At 41.0% G+C, this 22,726-nt stretch overlaps 1 protein-coding gene across 2 annotated transcripts in view; it reads left to right on the top strand.

The window, feature by feature from the left end:
- Positions 1 to 1,836: 1,836 nt before the first annotated feature.
- Positions 1,837 to 22,726, top strand: part of rarga (retinoic acid receptor gamma a) — a 42,526-nt gene continuing 21,636 nt past the window's right edge. The window contains exons 1-2 of one of the 2 annotated variants that reach the window (XM_042003103.1): positions 1,837 to 2,058; positions 14,674 to 15,005. In XM_042003103.1, the coding sequence (XP_041859037.1) occupies positions 14,837 to 15,005 (169 nt within the window). In that variant the 5' untranslated portion in view covers positions 1,837 to 2,058; positions 14,674 to 14,836. Of the gene's footprint in view, positions 2,059 to 7,172; positions 7,302 to 14,673; positions 15,006 to 22,726 lie in introns of those variants that run through there. The other variant, XM_042003104.1, reaches the window with a different exon arrangement.

The following is a 22,726-nucleotide window of genomic DNA, read 5'->3' as shown; positions in this document are numbered from 1 at the left end:
GATTGGTGGACAGAGCACGTGGACAATAGGCGTGGTTCATCGTGACTGCTTGCTCTCTTGACAAGTAGCACTGCGAACGGTAAACACTGAGCCATGCCAAACTTCGTGCAAGTGCCAAGTTTAAAACTATTATGCGAATGGAGACATAGATGCGCAACTGGTCCGATGGCACCCCAACTATAGGGTTCCATATGTGCCATAATTATGCTCACATGCTAACTCACAATCTTCTGTTGATATTTTTGATTGCTGAAAAAGAAAATCAGATGTAGAGATGATTGTCTTTGCGCTCGTTCATTGTTAAGTTTGAACATACACCTGACAGAAGCCATTTGCCACGCGATCTTAAAAAACATATGAACATTCATGTTTTACAACATTCACTTGGCGACAAACTTCTTTGGGAATATGAAGACGAAACACGCAGGACAATATGTGCACAGCTTGTAGACAGCGTCCCTATGTGGCGATTCCTGGTAAGCTCAGAACTGGCGCTTAAGAGCTGCTCTACTAGGACCCTGGACTCTGGCTCCTTACCCCACCACTTGAAGGAATCAATCATTCCCATACAAAAAAAAAGAGCAAAAAAACATGCTTAAGACCTTAATGACTTTAGACCTGTCCCCCTAATACTGTCTAATGCAAATTTATGGAGAGAGTCATGTGCACAACCTCTCAAGCATAGTGGCAGACCCGCTGGACCCACTCCAGATCTATATGGCCAAACGTGGAGGATGCATGTTTGGCTCTTTTGGACACTATGGGGAAGCAGCTGGATTCCACACACCCCCACACTTTGGCCTTTGATAGTGCTAATACCAATATTTTAATGCACCAACTTGTGGAACTACAGATTCACTGATCATTGATCCTGTGAATTAACAACTTTCTGCAGTATAGGCCTCAACAAGTGTCGGTTAATGGTTTTAAATCTACCAAGTTTTTAAAAACGGGATCTATCTATCTATCTATCTATCTATCTATCTATCTATCTATCTATCTATCTATCTATCTATCTATCTATCTATCTATCTATCTATCTATCTATCTATCTATCTATCTGTCTGTCTGTCTGTCCACATGGTACCTAAGTGAAGTTTTAAAAAGGAAGTTCAAGATGAAATCATACAGAAAAATCCTCCATTAATGCATGATGTATGGTATTCCGTGATATTAGTGTAGTTGTGAGAAACATTTTCTGTATCAAGAAGCTTTAATACTTAAAGTAATACTGTTAGAGATATAATTCTCATTGTCATGGTGTTAATATGTTATAGCTCCATCTGGTAAAAAAAGTTACATTGATAAATTTCCGTCTTTAGGTTGGAACATAATATAACATAACACAACACAACATATGTTTTTATAAAAAATAATAGTGTTTTGCATTATTATGTATACACAGCTGATCATTTTCTTCTGTTGTTGGTCAGTTAACTATACAGTTAAATATATATCAGTCCAGCTGATACTTAACGAATAAATCATTTTTAATGATCACCTAGGTTAGCTGTTTTGGACTGCAGCAGACTGTGATATGGTCTACTTTAATGCTCGATATCATAATTATATTGACTAGCAAGAAGATTTATTTAATTTAAATAATTCCTCAATATTAGAGACTACCACAAGCAAAGGGTACAAACTGTTAATCTACGTCAATACAAAAGAACTTGACTTCACACAGTTGTGTTGGTTTATTTCATTGTAATTTTCCATCTAATCTACAAAGGGGATTTGTGTTGCATTCATATTTCCCGTCACTAGAGGGAGTCATAGTGTCAAAAATCTGCGTGCGCGGTAGTCTGATAAACGCCCCTGAGCTGCGGGGACAAAGTGGCCGGCTGGCAACAAACAAAGGCAACTTGACAAATGTCTGAAGTGATCTTCGAAGAAAAGACACAGTCAAAGAGGAATTCTCTGAAGACAACCCGTTTCTTTATTTTATCTCCTTCATTGCAAACTTTGAGGTGCGTGCGCTCGTCTTCCACTATTTAAACTTCTGGTGAGCGGAGAATACGTTTGAAGCCGAGGCATACGCTCCTCTAGGCGAAGAAGGTAGGATTCTATGCTTTACATAAATCATCTCCTGTCATGATTTATTAGATGTGTCTAAAAATAAGATCGAGGTGCGTCAATCCGAGCGTGTGTTTACTGTGTGTTACTCACACGCTCTCATCCTGAGGACACGTTGCGGCAGGGCACTAGTTAATTACAGGCTGCTGAAACTGTGTTTGGGGACTGAACAACAGAAGTCGCTGCCAACATACGCACCTGCAGAGCACTACCTTGCCAGAGGCTTAAAAGACAGTCTTCATCACTCTGAGACTGTATGGCTGTCGCCCAACTCATAACCACCCCCTTCCTCACCAATCCTGTTGAATGTGTGCTTTATGAGAGTGATGCCAGTTAGGTTAGTGTCTGATTAGAGAATTAAGTTTATTCTAGTTCAGACTGAGCCTACCAGACTGTTTTAGATCAACATCCAGAACAATGTTTAGCTCAGGAAGATTACGCAAATAAGCAAAGAATGCAGAACATTTTATATTTTAGTAGAAAAATAGACTTGTGTTAAAAAATATTCAAAAAACATATATATATTCTGTTTGTATATTTATTCTACAAAGTCATATGGAAATGTGCATAGAAAAAAGCTTTCTTTTTTCTTCTTTTTTTTGGGGGGGGGGGGGGGGGGGGGGGGGGGGTGTCTTTCCCTTTCCTTATTCAGTGTTTAGTGCCCAGTTTTCTCACAAGGGCAGTTTTATGTGCAGGGAAAGAGGCATGGAAAAGAAGACCTTTCCTTTTGAGCTCACAGATTTGCAGTAATTACAGAATCACTTCCATATGTGGCTCTCTGGCTGCCTTCTCGCTGCCCCCACCACCCCTCTCCTCTCTAGTGTTCTCTCTTTTTTCCTCTTCCCTCTTTCATTTGCATTCTCCCCCATTGCTAATTTTTTCTACTTTCAGTTTCTTGGCTTCCCTTCATGCAATCTGAGATTGTGTCTGTGTGTGTGTGTGTGTGTGTGTGTGTGTGTGTGTGTGTGTGTGTGTGTGTGTGTGTGTAAAACCACAGCTTAAACAAAGTTTATGATAATCAGAACATCCTGGCATTTTTGGCAGAGAACAGTGAGTTTTGGTGATTCAATTATGCAAAGCTTGCCAGAAAAAGAAAAAAAAAGTTAGTATTTTTTTGAGGGAGAGGAAAAAAATAGAGACATGGACAGGAGAGGGGAAATGTTGAAGAATACGGAAATATGAAAATGAATAGAAGCTCAGTGAAGTATTTGAGAGGCAGGAACAGAGCGTGAAGGAGGGAGAGATGGAACAGAAAATAAGGCAAAGAGAGAGGGAGGGCTGGAGTAATGCTTTTTGACAGAGGTGGGTTCAAGATGGGTTCATGATGACATCATGGCTGATTTTTGAGGAAAGTATAGACAGGAGAGCCGTTCACCTTTCATTGGACACACATGTTGGGGAATAGGCAGAGAGAGCTCATTTGCTGGCACATATGCTGGTAGCTGTGCCGACAACCTCTGAGTGTACCCTAAAATATGCAAAAAAAAAAGTGAACACAAATACACTTTTTATTTTCTCTTTTCCCCAAAGTTTTATCTGCAGTAAAAATGGCTTTTGGCTCTATTTTTCTCTCTTCCCAGCTTGGTGTTCATTTGTTTTTGTTAGAGTGGTGGTATATGCCCTTTGGTCCCTAACACATACATTTCTCCTCTTGCCATGAGTAACTAATTTTCCTGTGAGTCGTATTCCTCTGTGTATGTTTTTACTTGTAGGCAGTTGGACTCTAAATGAGCTCGCTTTGCCAGGTGGAATGAATGTGCTTCTTCATTTCACAGGATGTGTGTATTAGTCTCTAACCAAAAAGTCCAAGCAAAGTGTACATCTGTGAATGTGTGTTTGCTTGAATGTGTTTCTGCCCGTGCGTGTGTGTGTGTGCCTGTGCAAATGACTGTTTAGTGGGGTGTGTGTGTTCACCCTGTCACTAGCTGCCTTCTCAACGCAGCATCAAACTGCACATGACATCAATCTGAATGAGGGGAAATAGTGATCTCATTATGGGCATCTTGTTACTGATTGAAACCTGTTCCAGGCACCCCCCCCCCCCCCCCAACACACATACACACACACACACACACACACACACACACACACACACACACACACACACACACACCCATCCCTCCCTCTTTCTTTATTTCGCACCTCTTTCTGTCACATTCCCTGTATCACTGGCCCCCTCACCTCCAAACCTTTCTTCCCTCCCCCTCTCTCCATCTCCCTGTAACCCCTCTGACCTCACTTCCTCCCTCTCTGTCACCCCCTTCTTCCTCTTTCCTTTCTGCCTTTTCTCCTCTTCCTCTGCCAATAAGCCCCAGGCCTTTACTCCATTGCTCCGAGAATGATAATACTATGAATGTAAAGTGGAAACACACGACTGAGTAAGATGTTGCAATGAATATTTCATATCTTTATAAACACATCCAGAGAAGCTGCAGAGCGATGTGCTGAACAATGCCTGTGTTTGCCGGATGATTTCCTGCTAGGAATTGCCTGTCTGTGTTTAACTTTTTGGGGGAGCGCTCTGTGTTAGGATTGATGTCAGGGCAGTGCGTTATGATGTCACTGGCTGAAGTTAATGATACAAGAATGGCGGGGGCCATAGGCCATGTTTCCAGTGGTGCCCAGAGAGAGAGATAGCACTCTGATCTGTCTTCATTATCCCCCCACTCTGCAGCCTCCCAGACACAATGATCATAAATCTCTGCCTGAAGCACACTTCACTGACACTGAAACACAAACACTAGTAACCTCTGACCTTCTCACTGCTACTGCCTCCACACACTCATCCATGCACACAGTCTCAAGTACACACACTCACATATTACAGCTACAGACGTGCGTGCAGCAAGATGAGCACTACTCAAAACACACCCTCCGCTCAGGCTCACTGTCATACTTTAATAAGGACCACAGCATGTGCACTGTGTGGACTGTGGACTGACACACACATATGACTATCTTTATGCACTTGACTGCACATTCTTACACAAATGCATGGTCTCAGTCAGACTGATGGCCTCACACTGACGTGAAATCTACACCTTTCTGTTCCTATTACGCTTAAGTAGCAATAGTTTTTGAACCACTGCTATATTGACTTTCTTGTTTCCTATTACACAACTGCCGATTTAGTACTGCTATGTAAACAGTCAAAGGATTTCTATTAGCCTTAGTGGTCTCGTAAGCAACACATAAATCAAATGTAAACAAGATAAGGATCAGCTGAAGGGCTTTTGCAGTATGGCTCAGACCTATGCTTCCTTAATATTAGGTTTCTGCAAAAAGGCAACAGTGCCTCTTGCTACTTATCCATTCATTTACCCTGATTATGTGCTGGCAGATCTACATAAAAAATGTTTGAAGGAACAATTCAGTGGGCTATTGTAGACCATATGTGGCTGAAAAGATTGTAAGGACACAGGAATAACAAGAGTAAGGCAGCGAGGTTTGTTTTCCTATTAGGATGGCTTGACTTTATCCTGGAGACATATTGGGGTCAGCGAAAGTGAGGATAAGATCTATCTTCGTGTCAGGCCAGTTGCTGAGGTTTACAAACAAAGTAAGCAGCTTGATTTACATGCACAGGTAGCTAGGAAGATAAATAGTGATGCATTGCTTGAAAATTGTGCTTTGGACTGAGTGATGCATGTGTAACTTCTACAATTTCTCACTGCATTTGCTTTGTTCAGACAAGATACTGTTAATATTAATGGAAAAGAAGGATGTATGTATTTACACTGATTGTATGTACCTTTGTGTATCTTCCACAGCTGGTGAGAAATGTGCCTGTTGAGGTGCCCGTTAAGGTGTGCCTACTCCTCCTAGTTTTGAGGTTTTGAGGTGCTCCTCATAAGCAAAACATCTTGAGAAACATTACATTGAGAAAAACAGGGACACACACCCAGAACCACAAACACATAAACACAGATCTGAAACATATGATCTCATATGGAGAGAGGGGCACGTTCAGGGGCACACCCAGATCTGTTGCTGCATGGCCCTGCCACTTCACCCGGGACTTCCCTTTAGCCGATGTGGCAACCATCTACTTTCAGTTTAGAAAGTCAAATGATTTAGTCACAGATATCTGCTTTTTAAAAGAAAAAAAGAAAAAAACAAAACAATCTTGAGATTTAGAAAATATTCCTTAGTACTCACTATTTGGCAGGATGTTGACAGATGTTTTGTATCCCAAAAAATGTTAGCAGTGAATGCCAGATTCTGGTTTTCATTTCATTTCTACTAAGAGCAAAATGTTTTATCACATATCACATTTCTTGTCTCCAGCACTGGCTCAGTGGTTTTCCAAAGGTTACTGTCTTTAGGATTAAGTGCCCTCAGTACCAGAAAACGTAATGGGTGATCTGACAGAATGCCCAATAGAGCTAAACTAAAAAAAGCACCTGCAGTGTGCACTGCTAGTCAGTTGACAGGCAGGGCATAACTCCATTAAATAGATTACACCAAAGATGTAGAAAGAAAGAAGAAGAAGAAGAAAAAAAACCAAACAAAAAAAAAACATACACAACCGGTCAAAAGTGTGAACACACTTTCCTGTTAGATTTAATGGGGAAGTGTATCCAAACCTTTGTGCTCAATCAAAACAATATGAAGTGGATGATCTGCGTCGGTCAGGATACAAAACTTCCTTTCCCAATAAACCTGGCTTACTTCTCTCATTGAAGACGAATGATCTAAGATCATGACATGACTTTACATTTTAACATGCACAGTTTGTAGGCAAACTGACTCCATAGCCAAGAAGTGGAGGGAGGAAAAAAATAATTCACCCAAGAGACAAAGAAGGCAGAGAGAATTAAAAACAGAAACTTAAGCTTGCTGGGCCTTTTTCTTCCCTCCAGGCATTGTGTGGCTTGTGAAAAAATGTGCTGTATATTTGAAGTGTTGAGGTCACGTGACAAAGGAAGGCTTTATGAATCACAGTATAATTATTTCTTAGTGAGAGAGTGAGTGTGAGCCTGTATTTGGGGAGTGAAAGAGTGATTTTAAGAGGTAGCAACTCTGAGAGGAGGTGGGGGAGGAGGAGGAGAGTGCAGGAGAGGGAGTGAGGGAGAGAATTCGAAGCTCACTTAGGCTCTGTCTTTGCTGTTGAAGGGAAAGGGATTGTGCACACATCTTTTCTTCCTTTCATTGGCTCGCGCTGCTCATCAGACCATATTGTCAAGGACTTCATCCATCCGTCCGCATCATCAGTGTGAGAGCTTGTGAGTAACTTGTACTTATGTTGAAATTGGTATTTTTTTCTTTTTGTCAGTGTTTGTTTTCCTATTTCACACACTCTCCATGTTAACAGAGGGAGACTTTTTTTCTTTTAAGGAGCTGGTCGGCAGTTTTAATTGAAGATAGAAACAGAGTGTGCAAGACACTTGAGAGGCTTTGAGACAGTCATGTTCCAAATATCTGAGCAGATTTACATGTGTAAACACTAAAATGTCTCAACACACGTGTTTGTTTGCATGCTGTATTTCAGTTTGTTTGCCTCTTAGTGTTTTATAAATGTGAGCGTGACACTGAGTTTATGTGAAAACTAACTCGACCATGTGTGTTTGCCTGCATGTGCCCGTGTGTGCATATGTGCTTATTAGTGAGTGTTTCAAGTGTTACCCAGTGCCTGTGGAGCTCTTTATTATTAGCATATGTGTGTGTGTCTTAGTGTGTACACTTTTGCATGTGTTTGATGTGTATTCACCAGAGGAGTCACCAGTCCTTGACCTGTTTTTTTTATAACTAGCATATGAACACTTGGAGAAGAGAGGCATTGTTTTCCATGTTTTAAACAGCACTGGCTGATTCCTGTGGAGTGAGGTGTGTCTGCAACTCTGGTCATAGTTTACTTGGAAGTTTATTTGTTGTGCTCTCACAGCTAGCAAGATGCCAGTGAAGATTATTAAATGATGTTGGCATATGTTCTAGGTTAACAAGTTCTCCTTGTTATAACCATCTGTAACATGGAGCATTTAGCGCTGTGTGATTTGGATGTCAGATAACGATTACATACCCTGTACCAGAGAATAGCTTCACTCCAGTGTGTTTTGATTTATTGCTTCTGAAGTGACTGGTCAGTAGGCAAACTGCTTCAGCTTTGCACCTGCTCTCCAGCACTTATTTCCCCTGTTGGGGATTATGTAAGTGTGAGGGACAGTGTGGTTGAAGTGAATAAAAAGAGTTTGGGATGCTTATTCCAAGGCCTGTGATATCTGTATCACTCTCTGCTGTAATCTGGCCTGACACAGTCTTGACATCTGGAGTGGAAGAAGGAAAGATAATCTCTGAGACAGAGAAATGTCACTGCACTCTCCTCCTCTCTTTCCTCAAATGAGCCACCTGTGGGTCCTATTTGAGGACAGACTGTCTATACAGAGCAGCTTTATCTTGATGGTGCTTGTACACAGCATATTGCTTGTCTTTAGCAGTGGAGTATATTCATGATTACAAGTTTGATTGACATTAGGTTCCAGTCAAAGAATTGACTTCAAAATCCAGCTGTTAGTTTACAAAGCACTGAATGGTTTAGGACCAAAATACATTCAGAATCTTCTGGTTCGTTAGGAACCAGTCAGAACCCCCATGTCATCAGGGTCAAAATCTACTTTCTGTTCCCAGAGTCAGAACTAAACATGGAGAAACAGAATTTAATTTTAATGCTCCTCACATATGGAGCAAACTCCCAGAGAACTGCAGGTTTGCTGTAACTCTCAGCAGTTTTAAATCAGGGTTAAAAACTTTTCTATGTGCTGCCTTTTATCAAAACAACCGTTAATTCCTCAAGCTGTAACTTTTATTTCTTGCATTTTATCTATTTTTTCTGTTTTTATTTAATTTCTTTTATTTCTTTTTAAAGTTTGTTTTTAATGCACTTTTTATTGCTTCCTGCACCCCGCTGTAATGCTTTTGTTTTATGTGAAGCACTTTGAATTGTTTTGTACATGAAATGTGCTATACAAATAAATTTGCCTTGCCTTGAGTTCAAAACCATCCTTACATTTACACATTAAGCATCAGACTGCCTTAAAATTCTCACCACTCCTCCACAGTAATGTCTCCATGTGTAAATTACCATTATATAATGGTAATGTGTATTGCATGCCCATGGAAATATTTTGTGTTTTGTCTTTTTCTTCCTTTTTTTGTTTTAGATATGTCTGGTAGGAAAGAAAATAACTTGGAAAAAAATATAGCAACAACTTGCAAAGTACAGGCTGTAATAACAAAATGAACAATCATTATTTAGTCAAAATTATTCATCCTGAAAATGCTTCAAAGTGTGAAAATGTCTGCGACTGTGTCTGCAAATCTTTTTTGGATTTTCCTCTGAAACAACAGTTGGCTCACAAAATCTTCCGCATTGCAAAACAGTCCTGTGTGACATTTTGAGCGGTAAATCAGGGAATTGTTGATACCTGTCTGTTTTTGGAATTTCTATAGCAATTAGGACCAAGTGGTGGGGAGGAGTTTGCCAGGTGAATTTTATAGGAATCGAAGGGCTATGTGCTACCACACTATAATTAACAAGGAAACTATTTGCAGACCATTTCCTGTGTCTATTTTTTCAGGTGTGCCATTCTGATTGTGAGGATTTACGATTTTATCTTACTTCCAAACCTCCGTTAAAAGAACTTCTGCCACAAAGTTAAAACTGTGTGGAGGTGTGCTGTTGTGCATGCTGTACATGTAAGTGTGTGTTTGGGCCTGCTTGTGTTGCTTTTACTCCTGCGGCAAAAGGCAGCGGTGATGGTGAAACCCATCCATTATGCTTCACTTTATACAGAAGAAGGCTTGTTTTCAGTCAGAGTTAAGAGGGGGGAAACACCTTCATAGTTGCCTGTGTGGATCCTTCAGTAATTATTGCATGAGACATATTAGTAACGCCAACTGTTCTCTATGTTGCCATTTTGAGCTTTTTTTTTTTACTTTACTTTCAGACAGGTTCTTAACATCATTTGTCCATGTCTTTTCCCTTTATGGTGTGTGTGTGTGTTTTTTTTTTTAACTGCTGAAGTCTGTGTTGAGTACTCCAAAGAACTTTACCACATTATGGAAACAGCTAGCTGTCAGAATGACTTCATTATGTCACAAAGTGTTTTTTTTTTCACTGTGAGCTCTCACTCTTTCCATAGCTCTTTTCTCCACTGCAAATCAACACTGATTATTATGGGATGCTATGTTTGAGTAAAAAGGTTTAGGTATTTGTATTCAATTAGCCATAGACAGCAGGAGAAGGATTTCATGATCACACCTCCCAGCGGCACTCCTAAAAACCAACAATTAAAAAAGAAGAAAACCCAAAACAATATGTCTTTATGAGGCAAATTGCTACATAGAGGTGCCTCCTTTCATTGTTGCTACAAGCAAATATGTCTTTGTGAGATGCCAAGAGTAGGCAGATGTCAAACAAGTTTCAGGTGATGGAATGCAGGTCTGTTTGGAAACACCAGACTGTCTGTCACTCTTGTCTCTTTTGGAGCCATTAGTCTGCCACTTGTTGAAAGATTGGAAGCTGTCAACTTTGCATCAGATAATAATGTTGAGGATATTGTTTTCACTGCCAAAATACTACTGATGCCAGCAACAAGATCAAATAATTCTCTCATGATCTTGTTTCAGAATGAACAATAAAGTTTATGTGTACAACTCTGGGCCCATAAATCTTTACATTGTCTTTTTGTGAACATATTCAGCAGTGATGATGCTCTTTTTGATCCAAGCTGTTGGAAAAGGGAGGCTGTCAACTCAGGAGGACACATGGACTGTGAGATCATTTTTTAGCTGCTGTGCTAGCATGACTTCATGTACAAACCAAACTGAAACATAGCCATCTCTGTTTCGAGTCATTTCCTTTAAAAACTCATGGAGCATAAATCACTTGACAATGTTGACAATTGGAAGAGAGAAACTGGAAAAACATGCAGAATTTTCAGTCAAAAATGAGGAGGGGTGGGCAAGCCAGAGGTGGAAAAAGAGCAAAACAACACTTTTCCCGCCAGGATACATGGCACAGTTCATTTGTCTTGAGCCTCTAAATTTATATCTCAGCCTCTTTACGAAGACCTTTTAGATGCTACTCAGCACAGGCAGCCTGGCATGTTTTTCTTTTACCTTTCTGAAATATGCATATTGTGGCCATCTGGGGAGATTCGGCACAAACCTGTGAACTCGCTCAATTTCAGAAAAATAAACAAGAAAGTATTCTCTGCAAAAGTTGCTTTGAAATGAACTATGAATACCCATTGAAATCTAAAATTAAAATTCTGTATTGTGTTGTGTTCCCTTGACGGGAATAAGAATCATCCACTAGTAAACAATGCGGGAAAGCTATGGCACCTAGAATCCTGCTCATATATGCTGAGTAATCACCGGTGGTTTCTTGAGCTAACTTTAAAAAAAAAAAGTGCCTTTTTTTGTTGTGTGGTGCAGAACGTCTAGAGATGCAATGATTTATTTGTTAGGTTTGACTGCAGATCTTATTGCCTTAGGGACGTCACTCTGTCACAACGGTTAAAGAACGATTGCTGTTTGGCTCACTGAGGACTTGATACTCTATGTTTGACACATATTCAGTCTCTGGGAACTGTTCTCTCTTTGTCTTTCTTTCATGTTTTTAAATTCTGCTCCATCTTTTTGTTTAAATCAAAACTCCTCAGCAAACAAGAAAATCTCATTTTGCCCAAGCATGCCTCATCTTGTAGCTATGTCTCCAAATTGCCAGCTTGATTGAGTTCATTTTAGACTCTACATGGTATCATGTCCTGATAACCTCTGATAAACCTCTACAGTGCATCTCTTAGGCAATGATGGAAAGTCCCCACAGTAGCAGCAGCAGTAGCCATGAACCCACCCAACTGGCCCTGGTGCTCCTCGCCTGCCCAGTTGCCTGTTACCTCCTGTGTGCCCTCCAGGCTCAAGGGGAAGTGGGGAGGCCCCCCATGCCCATTTGGCCCTGGCTAACAGGGAATGAGGTCACTCCAAATTCCCCTTACCCCCTTTATAGCCCCAGACGGGCTGGCGAAAGAAACAACCGCAGGACCCGACATAAAACATAAATGGCTCTGTAAAAAGCTGCCGGACTGATGTGACTCATTAAAAAACACTGGCGCCAACTCATTTTATTAATTCATTATTATGTTTGGGGATCATAAAGTTACTGGGCTCTGCTTTAAAAGCTTGCATTTGTGCTTTAGCCCCGTACTTTTCAGTGTTAGTTTATTTCCTCATTTCACAGCTTTTATTCATAGGTACAGTCACACTGTGGTTTACTGGGTGGCACTAACTGGGACTTGTTGCCTTTAACACTCATTTCAGCCAAAAGTTTTAGATTGATACAGTTTCATTTCCTGCTGTGGTACTGGAAAAAGTCTCATTTAAATTGCTGTATTTTTCTGCTATCATTAGCTACCTTTTTCTTCTTTTTTCTCCCAGCTGTTGTAGACATATTGTGCTGCCTTTATGGGAACTGGTTAGAGTTCATGAAGGAGATATCCAAACGGGCCAAGTGCTAGCCAAGCACATATATATTCACACACACACACACACACACACACACACACACACACACACACACACACACACACACACACACACACACACACACACACACACACTTGAACAGTGCAGACATACACACATTATGAGCCTGAGTGTTGCTGGCAGTTTTGTTTTTCTAGTCTATACCTCTTCTCCCATTAGGCCCACTGTGAAATCTTTAGTGATGTTTTTGTGCGTTAGCCACATAGTGGAACTGCTGCACAGGGTCATGGTACAAGTTGTATAAGCAGTAGAAGGATAAAGAAAGTGTACGGGTGGGGGAGGCAGAGCCAGAGCCAGAAGAGAGATTGGCTCATTAAGCAAGATTTGATGAGGAATAGACTGGAACGGGAAGATATAGTACAACAAGAAATGCATAAAAAAGGAATAAGAAAAGAAAAAAGATGGCAGGGTGTGTTGGCAGGATGGGGGTGGGTGCCTATCGGCGGCTGCTCCTTCCTGAAACGTGGCCACCCGAGCCTGCCTGGGCCCTGAATGCACATGTGGAACAGTTTACTGTAATGGAACTCTAAATTAGTGGTGGTTTGAAGCTGCCTGCAGCAGTAGGGTGTAATTAACTGGCTCTGTTGAAAGAGAAAGAGCCAGAAAGAGAGGCAGGGAGGGAGCCAGAGCCCTGGAAAAAAGGCACAGGGTGAGAAGTGTGTGTGTGTGTTTGTGTGTGTGTGTTAGAGAGGGTGCTCTCACACATGTGACGTGTGGAGTTTTTGAGTGCTTGATTGCATGTGCGGGTGTGTGTCACAGAGTGTGCGGTGCATATGTGTGCATCTTGGAAAGCTCTCCCTCTTTTTCCTGGGCATGGCGCCACCCCTTAGTGCCCCCAAGTGCCCAGACCCTGTCACTGTTCCTGTGTGCCTTTTTTCCCTCTCAGTTCAGCAGTTCACCGGTTCAGCCTTAGATCTTTTTTCCCCCCTCATTTCTTTGTTTATACCGAATTCATTACCAAGATTTTTTTCCCTGTCTTTTTTTTCCCAGATTCACAAGCCACAGCAGTTCAAAATTCCTTGGCTCTGCTCTTTTTCAAAGCCACATTTTCAAAAACAAGCTGATCACACCACCCACTCATGAAATCACTCTAAGGAAGTGAAAGGCAAAAAAAAAAAAAACTTTTTTTTTTTTTTTTTTTTTTTTAGATTTTTTTCCCTTCTTGTATTGAGCATCAACAGTGGGGCATAACTGCAGGATTGTCCAGTGTTGAGCCTCACTTGTCTATGCCTACTGTGAGCAGTCAAAATGATGAGCAGACTGCAGGAGGTTAGAGCCAAAATGACTCTGTGGGATGGGAGCCTGACCTCAAACGAAGATAGTTAGAAGTGACAGCATCAGTTAGCAATCAGTGGATCTCATTCTCCCTACCCACCGACCCCCTTCCTCCCTCCCTTCTTCATGCTCCGGACCCCGTGTCTGGGCCTCTGGTCCTGGGGGAAAGAGGCAAAGAGGCAGGCTGCTGTGCTAGGCTGGCAGCAGAAACAGAGGAGGTCTTTATAGTAGAGTTCTGGTGATTTAAATCATATGGCATAGCCTGGAATCACTGTTGAAGTCTGGAAGCTCTTCACAACGGCAAGAACAAGAGCTCTCTCTCTCTTTCCCTCTTTTTTTTTTTTTCTTCCTCCCTCCCGTTCTTCCCTGTTATAACTTTTTCCAAGCTTCTTTCTTATTTTCTTTTCCCCTTGCCCAGTCCCAGTTTTTCTGGCTTTTTCTTCTTGCAGTTCACTCATTATTTTCCCTGCATGTCTTTATCAGTTATGGTTCCTGTTGTCCCATTCTTCCTAACACCCTTTTCCCTTCCCATCCTCTCATACCTGCTGGTATGAAGCTTGTACACCCTTCTTTCATTAATACAATGGATAAACTATCCTATGTCCCAGAATGTAGATGGACTCAGTTGATGTGAGGAGAAATCCAGTGAGGGTCTAAACACCAACCACAGATTTTATCTTCACATTTATGCTCAAATCTTATCCTTGGGTTTATTGTGGTGAATTTATAAGTTTGAAAATCAAAACCAAACATAAATTTATCTGTTCTCTTTCTCAGAAACTGACTGGATACTTCCACTTAGTGAACTCTGGCTTTCCTTCAGCAAACCAGACGGCACACCGCTGCTCATACGGAGGACGCAAACTTAAATTCTGTCCAGGATTTCCAGGTGTTGCAAGAGCCTGCCTGCCTGCTGCGGACCGCTGGGTGTTCCGTTGCCATGGCTACCAACAGGGAACAGCAGGTGGGTCACATGACCGGCTTCCCAACTGCTGTCTACCCCTTCCCCTTCAACTCCATGAGAAGCCACTCCCCCTTTGACCTGTTGGCCAACAGCAGCTTGTTTGGGAGATTTGGGGCTGACCTGCCCAAAGAGATGGCCGCTCTATGTAAGTCATTTTCATTATTGTGTGTCTTGGACTTGCATTCCCTCTCATGTATCATTTCCACCTTAGCTTATACTGCACATATGATATATGGCCATTACCTTTGTTTTACTTAAGTCACATTAAACAACTTGAACATGTATAGAAAAGTGGAACATATGACTGTTTGGATTGCACTTTATTATGTGTAATTTTAAGGAAATGGGAAAACTTCAAGGTCTGTTTATGATATAGGATGAGTGGAAGAAAAATAATCTACCAAAGAAACCATGAGAAAAAAGTCTGTTTTCATCAAAACAATGATTACTCTACTCCTGTGGTTTCCTCATATGCTTGATGCTTGTAGATGATGTGGTTAGGACCACAAACTCTGGCTCTGGCTTCAGTGATGTATATGTGTGTGCATGTGTAAATGAACCTCCTGCAAAGCTTTTGCGAGGCAAACAACCCACAAGTCTGCAATAGGAGACAAAAGAACATTCTTTCATTGTAAGGCGATGAGAACTAAACATAAAAAACATTTGAAAATGAGCCATACTACAGTTCTTTACTCAGACCGAGCATGCCGCACACCTAATTGTAAAAAGAAAGGTAAGCTCGAAATGGGATTCATAGCCCAACCACAGGCTTCTCCATTGTCAGGCTTGTAATTTTAAACTTGACCACAGGGGGCACTGTTGTATACTGAAGCGCTAAAGAGAGATGATGTATGGAGCACAGAGCACAAAGAGGAGATTGTTGGCAATCCAGAGTGTTTTTGTGACATGCAAAAACCAGCCAGATTAGACACATACTGCCGATATACATAGACTTTTGTTGAAAACACCTGCCTGTCTCAAAAACCACACATCAGCAACAAAATTCTAGGTCAGCTTCAACAGGCAGCTTATTAGGTTGTCAATGTCAGAGAAAGAAAAACTGAAAAAGAGGAAAGAATGAATAGTTTTGTTGAGGTAAAGGTAAGCAGGAGTTATTTGAAATCTGACCTGAGTGCGGTCTTAAGGGGTGGCAGGTGGTAGGTGGTGTAGGGGTTATAAGGGGTGTGGGTGGCAACAGCTGAGTGCAGAGTGCTACCCCCCTTGTGTAAAGTCCCCCCACTACCATAGCATGCCTGAACACCTCTCCAGCTTTTCAGCCGTCAATCACTAACCCTCCCTCCCTCCACCTCTTCCTTCTCACCACCACTGCCCACCCACTTAATCCTCAAGGTATTTTCACAGAACCACAGTGCGCGAGAGAAAGAGCACCTGGGGGTAATGTCCCGGTGTGGTGGAATCCAAGAACACACCCTACAAGAAAAACACACAGGCAAACACACCAACAGAGACACTCTTCCCACAAACCCTCTCTTACACACACACATACACACACAAAACACTTCTTTCATCTAAAAACTAGAAACATACCCCCTGACGCAAAATGAAATCCCACCACACTGACAGATGGATTCTTTTTGTTTTTTTGGGCTGGCATGAGTTAAAACAAAAACAAGTATCAAAGCACAAACAGACGCAGACAACCACATGCGCTGGGGCTTCATACATGACTGCTTGTACTGACACATCTGTGCTGGCAGTTGTATCGTTCACAAGGGTTAAACTGTGCAGTTATTCAGTTTAAGCTCTCTGCTAGAGCTCAAACAAGACTGGGGTCAAAGATTAAGTCGGGATCAGCAACAATTAGCTTAAGCTCAGCTTTTTGTGCAGGGGGTGATGGCTTGTCAGTACAATGTATTAGTTTATATTAGCTGTTATGATCCAATGCCATTTACTGTTATGAGCAGTAAGGTTATTTTTGAGCTAGTTACATGAATGAGTAACGCTTTTAATTCATAATTGTCATTTATTTTTATTTGTCCAATACCTCGAAATGCTGGATGAATTCTTCAAATTGCTTGTTTTGTTTGATCAGTTAAAACTTGTTTACTTTCTGACATATTTAGTTGGCCTATAAAGTATTTGATGGCAATCCTAATAATTCCCTCTCAGTTATTGTGCGTTAATATACTGACTAACGCTTAAAGCATCCAAACTTCTTGTTCTCTGCATCTTCAATGAAAAAATACATCTTAGTATCCAGTTTAAACTGTAGCCACTCAGTGGAAAACTGTTGTTTTTATCAGCTTTTAAAACATCCTATTGCTGTATCCCCCTCACAAGGAATGTTACAAGTCATTTTGCTGACAGCAGTCTCATTCCCCACTCTCTTAAATGTTCGTGGGGAAGACAAAAGGCCTTGGTTTGGACATTCCCCAGGCTCTGTTTTTCTTTTCCTTCTACTTCTCCAGGAGTTGGCTTAACAGTCCTGCTCATTGTTTTGAGGCCCGTCTGTAGGCCAGGCTGAGAAAATACCTTCCACATAAAGGGCACTGTGGGTATTTCTGTGTGAGCAGTCAGTAGCTCTCCCTTTTTGCCCAGCTTCAGAACTCTCTGTGTGTAATTGTTGTTGGAAATGTAGTCCCTGTGATACCTGCCTTTGTTGGGCATGCATGCTGTGCCGACCTGTTGGGACACCTCCCATGACGGCGCTCTGTTTTGGCACCAGAGTGTCTTTGGAAATACCTGTTTTACAGAGGTGGGACGAGACAAGAGCGGGAAGAGAAAAGACGGCCCGGCTGCTTTTTTAATCTTATTACATTGAACCCCCACCCCACCAAAAAGAAAACAAACAAACAAATAAAACAAACAAACAAACAAAATACCTAAAGTGCCCTGCCTCATTCATTGAGTCATGTGACCATGGGGCTGTGCAGCAGAAATCCCATCTTTGCTGCCCTCATCTGAATAAATGGCAAAGCGTTTGCTCATCCGTGAGAGGGTCTGATGGCTCTCTGTGCAGTTTGTGGCAGAGGCTGTTATCAGTTTATCCCTGTCATTATGGAATCCCTTCAAACAAACAGTTGGAAGCCCATTAAGGCCACTTACTATGTGATAACATCGTCACTGAGCCCTGAAACACCTCTCTAAGCTTTCACCAATCAGGGCTAGAGCTCTGGCCCCAAAGGCAGCCACAAGGATGTTTTGAAAAGCTAGTGGGTCATTTCCTTCAACCCACATGGCCTGGCCCAAAATCTCAAGTCCTTCACTGGGCTCGGACTTTCTATTCATAACATAAATTGTAGGATTATGAGTGATAAAACAGAGAAATTATAAAGGGCTCAGCTGTGAATGTCTGAGTGGGTGAAATTAAAAGCATTGTATTAGTAGAATGGATGGATTATGTGTTAAAACTTGGGGAAAAAGCCGACTGAGTCTGCTCAGTTATGCCTCTGGTAGAGATGAAATACACAGCTGGTCATGTGTATTGAGTGATGGGTATGGAATTATACACCACAAACAAATTTATACACACACTCACCAACATTAGCATACTGGAAGTCTTTGTGCATGCATGTACAAATACACATTTGCAAACACATACAACTCAAGCAAACAGTTTAGTCAGGCAGGCAGTAAAAAAAAAGCATGGAAATGCTCCAACACACAAAAAAAATATCTTAATGCATAGTGACATAATTAAAAACACTCACTGCATTCTCAAATCCCCTTGCACACTCATAAGGAGGTCATGTTGGCTTAGGGAGCTCATGGAGTTGTGTAAAGGCGCCATTTTAGTGGGAATTGTGGTATGAGAGGGAATGTAAAAATGAACCTTTAAATGGAGGAGAGGGACAGAGGGAATGATGTCGACTAGCATAGTGAAGACTTCTTTAGTGGAGGTTAAACAGAGCACAGATAGCACATTGTACTGTTATTTATTTTTATAAGTGCTGAGTTTCAGTGCAAGTGTTTGAGTGTGTGCACTGTATATCTGAGAAGAGGGGGTGAGGGAAATGGAAGAAAAAAGAGATTAATGCATGGATATGAAAAGAATGATCATAGCCCTACTGCCCCTCATTTCCTTGTAAATCTAATCAAATCAATTTTTATTTTATTAACCACTTTTTGCTTGTAAGCACAAGCTTTCCTACACAAGAAAACTGAACCAAAACATCTTTTGTCAACTCTTTACAAATGATTTTTTTCACCTTTCTTTTGAAGATTTGAAAGCCCTTTGGTGATATTTAAGTGCTCAGTTTTTTGTTTGCTCTTGAGAGCAAAGTTAATTCATCTGTGTTCTCTGTCAATCTCTAGAGAGACAAATTGTTTGTGTAGCCATGCAATTAAATAAAAGAATACAGAAAAAAATGTTGAAAACTGTTAAAATACATTAAATGTATAATTTTCTCTGTTGAAGTAAAATTTTTGTTCCACATGCATATGAGTACACATATTTATTCTGGCCCCCCCAAAAAGTTGTCACCAAAAAAAGGGTCACAAACTGATATTTAGTTGGACAGCCTTGGCTTTGTTTACAACAGCATTTGCTGTGGAATGGTTTTCATAAGCTTCTGAAATGTCACAAGATTTTTTTCCACCTGGTGTTGCATTCATTTTTTAAAATAAGAACTTGTACTGATGATGGGAGAGTCCAAGCACTGTGCAAAGCCTTCTCCAGCACATCCCAAAGACTAAATGGGTTCAGGTCTGGACTCTGTAGTGGCCAATCCATGGGTAAAAAATTATGTCTCATGCTCCCTGAACCATTCCTTCACAATTTTAGCCCAATGAATTCTGGCATTGTCATCTTGCAATATGCCCGTGCCATCAGTAAAGAAAAAAATCCATGGATGGAATAACCTGGTCATTCAGTATATTCAGGTAGTCAGCTGACCTCATTCTTGGCCACACAATGTTGTTGAACGTAGACCTGACCAACTGCAGCAACCCCAGACCAAAGCACTGCCCCAGCAGGCTTGTACAGTAGGCACTAGGCATGATGGATGTGTCAATTTATTTGCCTCTCTTCTTAACCTGATGTGTCCATCACCGTGGAACAGGGTGAATCTGGACCCATCAGACTACATGACTCTCTTCCATTGCTCCAGAGTCTAATCTTTATTCTCCCTAGGAAGCCTTTTCATCTGGTTAGCCTCAATGATTAGTGGTTTTCTTATGGCTACACATCTGTTCAGTCCCCATCCCCTGAGTTCCCTTCACATTGTGCAAGTTGGAAATGCTCTAACTTTCACTATCAAATATAGCTCAGAGTTTTTTTTTTCACAAACATTTAGGTGATTGCATATTACAGGATTTTCTTCTGACTGCATTTCTTCCTAAGAGACGATGGTTTCCCCCTATCCTTCCAGTTTTCAATAATGTGTTGGACAGTTCTTAACCCAATTTTAGTAGTTTCTGCAATATCCTTAGATGTTTTCTCTGCTTGATGCATGCCAATGATTTGACCCTTCTTAAACAGACTAACATCTTTTCCACAACCACATGATGTAGAGATAGATACATTGATCCCAAGGTTAGTAAATTAGGAGTGTCTTTCAATATGGTTGTTTAAGAAATTAAGGGCTTCTCATTACTTCAGTTGGGGTTAAATAACTTGTTGCCAGCTGAAAGATAATCACCCATGCAATAATTGTCAAATAGGAGGCTCGCACCTATTTGCTTAGTTAAATCCAGGTGGCAACTCTTTTTTTTAAATTTGGTTGGGCAGTGCAATATGCATACAACTTTTTAGTTTCTTTATCTTTTCCACATTTTATCCAAACCATGTTTCCAAGCATATTGGTGGACTGAAATTTATAATGAGAAAACAAACATTTTACACAGCATTTCAACTTTTCTGTAAACAGAGTTGTTGAAGGATCAGAATTCTTTTAGAAAAACTCAAGTTGCAAGTGTCAGTGCAGAGAAGGCCTTTGTCTTCACTGGTAACGATGTCTGGTAACGATGTATTCATAGTAGATACACAGAAATACTGCTTTTACTCTTGCAAGATTAGTTTATATTAACATGAAGCTATATATAAACACCTTCCCATACTGACTTTCTTTCTCATTGTTCAGATAATTTCTTACAATGATGTAACAGGGAATCCATTGATATGTTAAAGTGAAAACAGAAACCAAGTGTAACTCAATTCAGCAAGCTTTTAAAGTCAGAGTTTGATAATGCTACATTAAACACCCGGTTATAACACTAAATCATCATTTTTGACTGAGGTGTTCAGCACTATGAGTGCCAACACTTCATCAGTGAAAGTGCTGTTATTGAGCCATCTGTTCGCTGGCATCTTCTCTTGTGACCATAATCTACATAGCAAATTAGTAATGCTTGGCCTTAGCCATTTGTGTGTGCTGGTGTGTGATGACAGCATGTGTAACACTGTTTGGCTGTGTCTTGATCTATCAGTGAGACTGGATCCTCCTCAGCTTTAATAAACAGCTCAGCATCATCTGACATCTCTGCTTTATCTTCCTAGGCAACCACTCCCAAGCAAGATGACAGTTCTCTGAGGAGCGCCACTTCTTTTTGGAAATCAGTTCTTGCACATGACATTTTTTTTTACATTTCAAAAGGGGGGTGGGGGTGGATAGAGAGGCTCACTTTATTTGTCTTGACGTTTTAAGCACTGAGTGAAGGTTTTAGTGAAACTGATAGCAAGTTGAATATCTGGTCCACCTGACATCCACCTAACCCTTGTTGTCTTATGCACAGTTGATTTTCCTTGCTCTCTTTTCTTTCCTCCAACTTTTTTTCTCCTCCTGAGCCCCCACCTTGGACTTCCTTTCATTATCCCTCTCTGCAAGTGTGAGTCAATTTGCCCCAAGTCCTGGAAACTTTCTGCAACTTTAGGTGTATTAAGTGTGCATGTGCTTGTGTGTGTCAGCATGCCTTCACATATGAAAAGTCAGCAAAGGTTGCTGGTAGGCGAGAGCCCACAGAGTCTAGTACAGCTCTGACATGATGACAGATGAAGATAAAGAGGCTACTATTAAAATGGGAGGAGTATGTTGTCAGGCAGGCCTTCATGAGCTTGTGCAAAATGGAAACCGCACAATGGCGAGAAAGAAGGGTTTGGTTATGGTGTGGGAGGGCACACAAGCCCCAGGCAGATCTATGAGAACTAGATGGGGGTTCGTATTTTTGGCTGAACAAATATGAGATCTGTTGCATGTCTTGTCAGAGCAGAACATGTGTAAAAGCTTTGGCTGGTGGAGCAATTGATGTTGTTTTTACAAAAGAATGAACATGTATAATTTTACTTTTTTTTAATTCAAAAGACAAAGAAAATATATTGATTTGGAATTTGAAAAAAAAAAAGAAAGCCTAAATGGGATTTGTGTGTATATGTGTGTTTGGAGGAGGAGTGTTCTACGTAACCAGAATCTGGCTGTAGTGGGAGGGCATCCTGGACTGGTGTTCAGTGTCTCTATCATCACTAGCAATCTGTTTCAGCACGTTCACACGCTGCACACATACCCAAATCAGAAATGGAAAAAAACTCTGCATTTTTTTCAAAACTTCCATGCTGTGTTGAGTGCAACGGCTTCTCTTTATTACCTCACACAGCACTGTGTTGTTGACAATTTAGCTGGAACCTGAATGACTGTATACAGAGGAAGTGGCAACAATGTGTTGTATATGTCTTATCTGTAATCGACATCAGGGTGTCAGACGGTAGTAAAGCCTGATTTTCCTGGGCTACAGCCCACGTGGAGCTATAAGCAGATTAGGTGCAGCTGACTGAGTCCCCCTGTCTTCTCTTTGGATGAAGAAATGAAATGTAAAATAAAGCATTATTTTTCTATGGGTAATAAAATCTGTTTTAATCACCAGAATTGAATGTAATTGGAAGCAGAAACAAACACAGAGTGACCAGTGAGTTGG

This window comes from Melanotaenia boesemani, chromosome 13, assembly GCF_017639745.1.
Source record: "Melanotaenia boesemani isolate fMelBoe1 chromosome 13, fMelBoe1.pri, whole genome shotgun sequence".
Lineage (NCBI taxonomy): Eukaryota > Metazoa > Chordata > Actinopteri > Atheriniformes > Melanotaeniidae > Melanotaenia > Melanotaenia boesemani.
Note: the sequence above shows the minus strand (reverse complement) of the source record. Positions and strands in the feature narration are given on the sequence as shown.